Source organism: Sphaeramia orbicularis, chromosome 2, assembly GCF_902148855.1.
Source record: "Sphaeramia orbicularis chromosome 2, fSphaOr1.1, whole genome shotgun sequence".
Lineage (NCBI taxonomy): Eukaryota > Metazoa > Chordata > Actinopteri > Kurtiformes > Apogonidae > Sphaeramia > Sphaeramia orbicularis.
The window spans coordinates 21014797-21024125 of NC_043958.1; the positions used below are offsets into that span (position 1 = coordinate 21014797).

Here is a 9329-nt window from a genome sequence, read left to right on the forward strand (position 1 = left end):
GCTTGGTTGGAAAAATAGTTCCAGCTCTGAGTGACAAATCAAATAGTTATTGCTGTACACGACTTACAAAGTGCAGTCTGAAAATGCGGGCCTGCCAAGATGCTTTTTTCATCATTGTGCTGCCCTCTACGGGCCTTCTTTCACCCTCCCTCTTCCTTTTTCCCTACTCCCTCCCTCCCTCCCTCACCTCCTCCACATTACCATACCCTTTAAAGAGTATTGCACGCAATAAATTGCTTTTCATTTCCTCGCCGTGACAGACCTGAGATTGTTGGATTTATGCATTTTTACCAGTGATTTCGACTGTCATACTATGGTAATTGTTTCATAATACGTCCATCGCTGTAGGGGATGCGCTTGTTTGCACCAACCAAGATCAAGTTCCACTGGTTGAAACGTTAGTGAGAAGACAAAGCTTGTGTATATACATAGGATATCTTGTGACCGATGCAGAACTGGAGAAAAGCTATCGAATGATTTTTTTTTTTTTTTTTTATCTAAGGTGAGAGCTGATATGCACTGATCTCCGGGTCGATTTTTGGACAGTCTGGGCAATTGAAATAAAGAGACCTTGGCAGATCTATACATAAACTGGTACAAGCCGCACTACTGGCAGCAGACAAGAGGATTCGTGCTTTTTTCTCCTCAGCTTCGTCAGTGCGCATGGATGAAAGTCACAGTTAAAATGCATGCGGCAAGTCTTGTCTGATGTGGGATTACTGCGTTTTTATTCGACCAGTTTTCTTGACCATGTACGAACTTTGGTTTTGGCTCTTTTTCCGAGATGACACTGTTCATTTCAATTGCTGCTGGAAGAATACAGGAGCCCGTTTTACAGCGCTGGCGTGAATGAGACTGTATATGTGCTCCTCGAAGCCTGGTTTATGGAGTTAAACACCGAAGAGACTTGACTTTAAGGATTTTTTTTTTTTTTTTTTTTTTTTTAAACAGCCGGCGGAAGGGCGGACGGTGAAATCACGAAATCCATGTTTTCACTGAGGATGGAGAAAAAAGAAGAGATACAGCCGTGATTTTTCGGGATGCTTTGGCGTTTACCGGGATCATCACGGTAAGAGGACAATGATTCCTTGTGTCTGTTTCTGTTTCTGCGTCTGTGTCTATAAGCGTATATGCTTTGACATTATGGGGAGCTGTCCGCGGTGCTGAAATCTCTGAAATCTCCGTTTAGTTACATTGATGAAGTTGATCCGGATTTAAGATGCTGTTGAGCAAGGTGTCTGCTGCTGCATAGCAAATAACAAGCATAGAGCCTGCATTTTTTTTTTTTAATGCTCAAATACATCATCACAGTTTTATTCGATCCAAATAATTCACCCGCTGCCTCCGCACGAGCAAGTTATCTCTATTATATCCGCAGGAGACGCACGTTTCTTTAGGTTATGACAATAAACTTAAAAAGTGGGTGCAGTTTTTTTTTTTGCAACATATGCTCCGATTTGAGGGGGGGGTTTACTGGGGTGATGTGTAGTATAGGCTTTGTGCTCTTTTTAAGGAGCGCACAGACCTAAAGTGTGTGTAGGGTATATGTGTGTGTTTGATGGCGTGTGCACGCGCGCTCACGCGTCAGTGGCTGAGAGAGAGAGAGAGAGAGAGAGAAAAGAGAGAGCGAGAGAAAGAGAGAGAGAGAGAGACTGAGATCTGTAACCTTCTATATAGCGGATGCCTTACAGAATACTTGATTATAGAATTATTTACTCCCCGTCAAAATGCAATTTCGATCACAGATTCGCCATGAGATCAACGCCACTTGCTTATTTGCTTTTGACCAACTCCTCTCATTTCTTTTTTTCGCCCGTGGGCAGAAGAAGGGCTGCGACTGTCGCCTTGTAGGCTGATATCCACATTTTTTTTTTTTTTAAAGCACAGATCGGATTTGAAGATGAACATTAACTGCTTGTCTTAGTCGCAGCTGTTATTTATTTGTTAAAAAAAATAAATAAAAAAATCAACCCAGGATTGTTTCAGTCGTGCCAGGCGAATATATCCCCCCCCTTTAGTCCTGATGTTGTTTGCACGGAGGTGGAGAGAAGGGAGCCGACAGTTTCCCCACTGTTATCAAGTCGTCGGGTATGCGGGGTGAGTGAGAAATCTTTATCGTAAGGAGATAGGAGTTCAGATTTTAATGTTACTTCAGGAGAAAAGACTGAATGAAAAAGAATAGATCTGATACGTCAGCAGAGACAGATGTGTTAAGAAAACACATCCTCTTTAAAAAAAAAAAAAAAAAAAAAAAAATCTTAATTCTCAAGGGAGTGAGTTAGTAAATGACCAGATCTATCAGTATCAGTCTGCACACGGTGGATGTGGATGGTGAAGCTTTTCTTTTTTTTTTTTTTTTTTTTTTTTTTTCCACCCCTTCACAAGATGGATTGGAATTCAGGCGAGCGATCAGAAATGCGCAGTGGCCATCCACATCGGGTAGTTGTTTTATCAACTTGATAATATTATCGCTAAAGTATGCAGTGATTAAAGATTCATCCCAAGCGCTTGTTTTCAGTGTCAAAGCCAAAATGATGCCGACATAACACATCTGCATAATGAGCAAACATTAATAGGCCTACTTGTCTGTGCTTGTGTGTTTGTTGTGACTGTCTAATATTTGTTCGTATGTGCTTGGATCTTTTATCAGTTGTTGTTTTGCGTTTGTAAATGTAAGCCCATGTATCATGTGTGTTTTTTTGCCATGTATAAAAACAGAACTCGTCCTTTTTTTCTTTTCCCTCCTTAGATGACACCTCATACTGGTACCGCACTTGAGTGAGCTGGGGCATCCTCTCCCAGGAAAAATGCATATCTGGATCCTAAAAATAATCCTTCTGATTGCATCATCTCTGAGGCTGATCGAGATGTATGACAATTATGGGGAGATCTGTCGAAACCTTTGTACGTGCGAGGAGAAGGAAGGGATCCTGACGGTGAGCTGTGAGAACCGGGGGATCATCCGACTGACAGAGATCAGCCCGGTCCATTTCTCCATGTACCACCTCCTACTGACAGGGAATCTTCTGAAGAAACTGTCAGTCAATGATTTCATCAATTACACCGGAGTGACCATCCTGCACTTGGGTAACAATGATATATCTGAGATAGAGTCAGGTGCCTTCAACGGACTCCAGGGATTAAAACGATTGCACCTGAATAATAATAAGATTGAAATTCTGAGGGATGACACCTTTGCAGGATTGGAGAGTTTGGAATATCTCCAGATTGATTATAATTACATCACCAATATAGAGCCCAATGCCTTGAGCAAACTACACCACATGACAGTCATGATTTTGAACGACAACTTACTGTCCTTCCTCCCTTCCAATATCTTTCGGAATGTTCCGCTAACGCACTTGGACTTAAGAGGGAACCGGTTAAAAATGTTCCCCTATGTCGGCCTCTTGGAGCAGATGGACAAAGTTGTGGAATTACAACTGGAGGAGAATCCCTGGAACTGTTCCTGTGAGCTCATTGCTCTCAAGGCTTGGCTAGAGAGTATAGCCTATACAGCTCTAGTGGGAGAAGTGGTTTGTGAGACGCCATTCAGGCTCCACGGCAGGGACTTGGATGAGGTGTCCAAGCAGGAGCTCTGCCCAAGACGGCCCACAGAAGATACAGTCAGGCCTGCACCCCCAAGCAGCACCAATGGATATTACCAGACCACACCTGCTGCTGTCACAGCTTCCGCCACTTCCTCGGCTGTGTTTAGGTCGTCTTCTAGGCCTACCAAGGGCACGCGGCAATTTAACAGAACTAGGTTAAAGCCCACTTCGCGAATACCAGGAGGTAACCCTTACAACTATGGCCCCATCATTGGCCCCAAATCTCCTGTGCCTTTGGACTGTCCCACTGCCTGCACATGTAATTTGCAGATATCTGAAATCGGGCTAAATGTCAACTGCCAAGAGAGAAAGATTGAAAGCATTTCTGATCTAAAACCCAAGCCATACAATCCCAAAAAAATGTATCTCACTGGAAATTACATCCCTGTAGTACGGAGGTCAGATTTTGTCGATGCCACTGGATTGGATTTGCTTCACCTGGGAAACAACAGGATAACTCTGATCCACGACCGAGCTTTTGGGGATTTAACCTACCTGCGTAGGCTGTACTTAAATGGTAATCTCATGGACAGGCTTACAGGAGAAATGTTCTTTGGTTTGCAGAACCTGCAGTACCTTTATTTAGAGTACAACAAAATCAAGGAGGTTGATGCAGCCACTTTCCGTTACCTTCCTAATCTTCATCTGCTTTTCCTCAACAATAACCTACTGAAAACATTACCTGGGGGTCTCTTTTCCGGTCTTTCACTGTCTAGGCTTAATCTGCGCAACAACAATTTTCAGAACCTGCCTGTGAGTGGTGTTTTAGATCAGCTCAAGCTGCTGGTGCAGATAGATCTCTTTGAAAACCCCTGGGACTGCTCTTGTGACATTGTAGGGATGAAGATATGGCTCGAGCAGCTCGGCGCAGGCACTGTGGTTAACGAGGTGGTTTGTGAGACACCCAAACGCCACGCAGGAATGGAACTGCGCTCCATCCAGTCTGAGCAGCTCTGCCCGGACTACGCCGACGCTTACGTCTCACCTACTCCCCCTACGGATGAGCCGTTAGACGTCCAGACAGTCACCACAGAGGCCCCTCAAAAGTTCAACACCCCCACCAGCACCGTTCCCCTCTCTGTCCTCATTCTTAGCCTCCTGCTTGTTTTCATCATGTCTGTGTTTGTAGCTGCGGGGCTTTTTGTGGTAGTGATGAAAAAGCGTAAAAAATCACAGAGCGACCGCACCAGTACCAACAATTCAGACGTCAGCTCTTTTAACTTGCAGTACAGTCTCTACAGCAACCGCTCTGGCCCTAAAGTCAAAGCGCCGGCAGGTCACGTCTATGAGTATATTCCCCATCCGATGGGTCACATGTGTAAGAACCCTATTTACAGGTCAAGGGAAGGGAACACAGTGGAGGATTACCGCGACCTCCATGAGCTGAAGGTCACATACAGGAGTCCGGATGAGGAGAGGGAGAGCAGTACGATGAGGAGTCCTTCTTACAGCGTTAGCACCATCGAACCACGTGAAAACCCCTCCCCTGTCCAGGATGCAGATCATTTCTTCAGAGGCATACTTGAGCCTGATAAGCAGTCCCCGCATCAGTCCATCCCATCCATCCCAGCGGGTGCCAATTTAGAGTACAAGTACACGGGACCTGTGTCGTACACATACAACCCGAATTTTGATGTCAGACGTCAGTTCTTGCACCCGGAGAGGATAAGAGAAACAGTGCTCTATGGCACAGCACCCAGTACTGTTTATGTCGAGCCCAACAGAAATGAGTATTTGGAGCTAAAAGCTAAACTGCAGTCTGAGCCTGATTACCTCGAAGTTCTTGAGAAACAGACCACCTTTAGCCAGTTCTGAGCAACAGGATCGTTAATGTAATGAAGCATTTTGTCTCTTGACCCTCCTTGAAGCAGCGGCTCAGTTCTTAGGGTGCCTTGGCACAATGCAAAACAAGCAAAAGCGAAGGAGTTAACATGGGGTGTGCCGAACAGTCTTATTCTTATTTCTGAAACATGACATTACAGGAATGGATACAGCTTTCTGAAACAAACATGGATGAACAAAATTGCTCTACTTAACTGATGAAGCAAAATCTATTTTTCTATGGTGAAGATCAAATAACACACAAAAATGTAAGTGTACAGGTAAAATCTTACCCAACTTCATTTTCAGGAATATAACCATACATAAGATATATTGTGAATCAGAAAAGAAAAATGTTTATAAAATCACTTCTGGACAAAAACACTGTACAGCAGATCATCGAAACTGTGTAGGACTATTTTCTGCTGTAGTCTGTAAGTAAGTATTTATTGATATAATCTGCCATGTCTTTTCAAAACTTTTGATTCTACATCAATATTACCTGTGTCATCATACTCCATGACCCTCTGGAAAGGCTTATGTTTGTAGTTTCATTTACTGTAGCTCTGCATTGTAAAAGTGGCTTTTTTTGGAAGTGGCACACCCCCAATGTTTCAAAAAAGACTGCGTCATTTGAAGAAGATGAAAAAAAAAAAAGTGTCTTTGTATGCTTTCTGCACTTTTTGGAATTGGAAGGCGAGTTAGCCTTCAATGAGCTCTCATAAAGGAGATTATTATATTAAAAATGAATATGGGTATTCATTCTTAATATGTAGAATTGATATGTTATCAAAAACAAAATTCATAAATGATATTTGAAGTATTATTATGTTGTGTAATACTGATATTTTAATCAATGTAACACCTATTTTTATACAAGCATTCGCAAATTCTCTATCCCTTATCGATTTTATTTGTTTCGATTGCTTTGCACTTATTGCACTATATTGACCAAACTATGTTATTGTCATCAAATAAACATGATGTCAGGTTCATACAATGTGCTTATGAGGAAGATGAGGCTGTTTTGGTGGTAACATAAAGGTTGTTTGGTCCAATGTTTGACTTTTACACTTTTAGACGGGGGTGGAATGAATTTTAGCAAGAAAAAAAAAAAAAAAAAGTGTATTTTTGGGCGGCCAAATGCTACTCGATTTTTGTCATGAAATGGCTGTTCTTTGGCTGAAAAGAACTGAATTGATCTCAAGTTGGCTGTGGACTCAATCATAGCAGATAAAGATACAGTATATATGCTTCACTCAAAGGGGCAGCCAGTGTCTCAGAGAGGATTGAAATCGATGTGTATCAGTCAATGATCATTATCAGAGGCTGTCCCTTTTTGCAATTAAATCATGACAACAGCATTCGACGTTGCTGCTTGCCAAGCGATAAGTTGTGATTTACATAAACATCATTGGAGACCACTTAAATATTAGAGAATTAAATGCTGTTTTAGCATTCTGACATAGCTGGTACGAACTTTGATACTGATGAAAAGTGCAGCTGCTGGATTAAAGGTTTGGTGTTTCAACCATTGCACTGCTAAATCTATGTTTTTAAAATGGTTTGTTTGATGTGTTCATATGTTTTCAAGATATTAAGAAAATGTTTTTAAAATGCTTTTTTTTTTTTTTTTGTTCGGTGAATCTTTTAAGCACTTCTTTTGATCAACTAAATCCAGTATGCAAAGCAGGTCTATACAAATGCAACGGATGCTCTGTGCCACCATTTTCAGCGAGCAGCGAGCATCACCATTTAGGAATTCAATGTTCCTTTTACTGAGACAGACACGGATCTCAGCGGAAAGGAGACAAAACAACCTCAGCCATGTCAGACACCTTAATCTGTTCCCTGTTTTCTGAAGCAAAACAAATGATTTTGATCATGCTGAATTTATGACGATCGGAGACGGCGAATGTTAGCGCCGTCACTCCTCTGTCAGCTGTATTCTTGCATTTTGAAATCTTTTTTTTTTTTTTTTTTTTTTTTAATTTCTGTGAGGTGTCTTTTCTCAATGAAAAAAAAAAAAAAAGAAAAAAAAGTGGAAAGTGAAACCCGGCCGGCTCAGGGTCTTTCATTTGTTGGAGCTCAGAGTGAGAACAGAAGGCACCATTTGGGAGATGAGGAATCCTGGAACCCAGTGTAACTGTGGATGTGTCATACATGTAGCAGGGGATGTGAATCATAGCCAAATGTGTGCTGTCGCCCAGCATTGCTAGCCTATGGGATGAAACAGTGTTGACAGTTTTTTGACGTGGATTTATTTATATATTTTTATGATGCCAATTAGGAAAAAAAAAAAAAAAAAAACCAACATCCATGTTTTCCTGAAAATCCTTGATCATTTTCAGGTCTCAACATGGCCAGTTTATGTTTAAAAAACATTTATTTTCTACAAAAATCTGCAGTTTTTTTTTTCTTCTGTTCCTCCGAATATGATATTATTCAACTCATTTGGCTATGTTCTCAGAACTTGCTTCAGCACAATTACATAATCACTGAATCATGCATTCCAAATGGGTTTGTTTTTACTGTATATGTGTGTGTATGCATGGATATTCTTCCCTGCTGAGCTCCCAGCTGTTATCAGAAGTGTCAAAAGTATTCACATTTATTACTCAGGTAGACGTATAGATACTACGGTTTAAACAGACTTCTGTAGAAGCTGAAGCTTTTTACTCAAAAGTATAAAAGTACTGGTTTCGAAACGACTTAAAGTATAAAAGTAAATGTAAGGGGTCTTTAGTTCACTACCCACCTCCACAAAATACATTTTTTGAAAGGCGATAATGACTATAATGTTATATTAAAATGTTAGGGATGCACTAGGCTACTAATGAACGCATTTTAATCCAATGCAAATGTATTAAAGAACCATATATGTACACTACTGAGCATTAACGTGTTTCATGAAGCGGAAGATATTATAACTAATTGAATATAAGTATTGGAATAGTGCAAAAAGTCAGGTGAAATGAAATGAAAAAAAGATTAAGGAGGCTATTTTTAAACTGTAAGGACTAGAAAGTACAGATAATTGCGGGAAAATGTAAGGAGTAGAAGTAAAAAGTTGACTGAAAGCTGAAATAATGCTTTTAACTCTTTAAACCCTAAGCTTAAAATCATCCGCCTGGACTTTTTTTTTTCTTATTTTGACTCTAAAAACATTAGAAAATATGCTGTGAGTGAGTCTGTTTGCCCATTTTTCTAGAGCGATAAGAACTTTCAAAATCTACACTACCAATTATTTGGTTCTTACCAAGATTTTTTAAAAATTAGATTTAAAAGTGTTAGATAATTTAGTTCATTTTAAGAGTTAATTTCTTATTTTAAGTGTTAGCACATCTGTAGACATGCTTATTTCTAGATTCAACTACTTTAATTTGTGAAATCTTGTTAAGTGAAATTGTTTTTGCTGCATGGAAAAATATTTCACTACCTTTTTTTCTCAGATTTAGTGTTTTTATCTTGTTTTTAGACACTCCTTTTTTGCAGTGTAGCTGTCATTTACAATTTACTACATGCTATAATTCTGCTGAATGGCTGCCAAAACTTGATTATACAAACTGATAATTTAATCATTTTTTAAGTTCGATGTAGGCACTGGTATGGACGTAGATACAACTAAAATGTGAGATGATCCTAAGCCTAAAATGGTCCACCTGGACTTTTTTTTTTTCTTATTTTGACTCTAAAAACATTAGAAAATATGCTGTGAGTGAGTCCGTTTGCCCATTTTTCTAAAGCACTGAGAACTCTCAAAATCTACACTGCAAATTATTTGGTTCTTACCAAGATTAAAAAAAAAAAAGAATTATTTTAAGTGTTAGCACATCTGAAGACATACTTATTTCTAGATTTAACAATCTTAAATCAAGAAATCTTGTCAAGTGGAAT

The 9329-nt window shown here is 40.1% G+C and overlaps 1 protein-coding gene across 2 annotated transcripts; it reads left to right on the forward strand.

Annotated features, from left to right (window-relative positions):
* Positions 1 to 217: 217 nt before the first annotated feature.
* Positions 218 to 6427, forward strand: LOC115435567 (SLIT and NTRK-like protein 5). Of its 2 annotated transcripts, none has more exons than XM_030158077.1 (2): positions 218 to 1069; positions 2750 to 6427. In XM_030158077.1, exon 2 carries the CDS (start codon positions 2808 to 2810, stop codon positions 5424 to 5426), a length of 2619 nt encoding a protein of 872 aa, XP_030013937.1. In that variant the 5' UTR covers positions 218 to 1069; positions 2750 to 2807; the 3' UTR covers positions 5427 to 6427. The 2 variants fall into 2 exon arrangements, with proteins under 2 accessions (XP_030013937.1, XP_030013944.1); XM_030158084.1 differs by lacking the exon at positions 218 to 1069 and adding an exon at positions 1664 to 2097.
* Positions 6428 to 9329: the final 2902 nt, after the last annotated feature.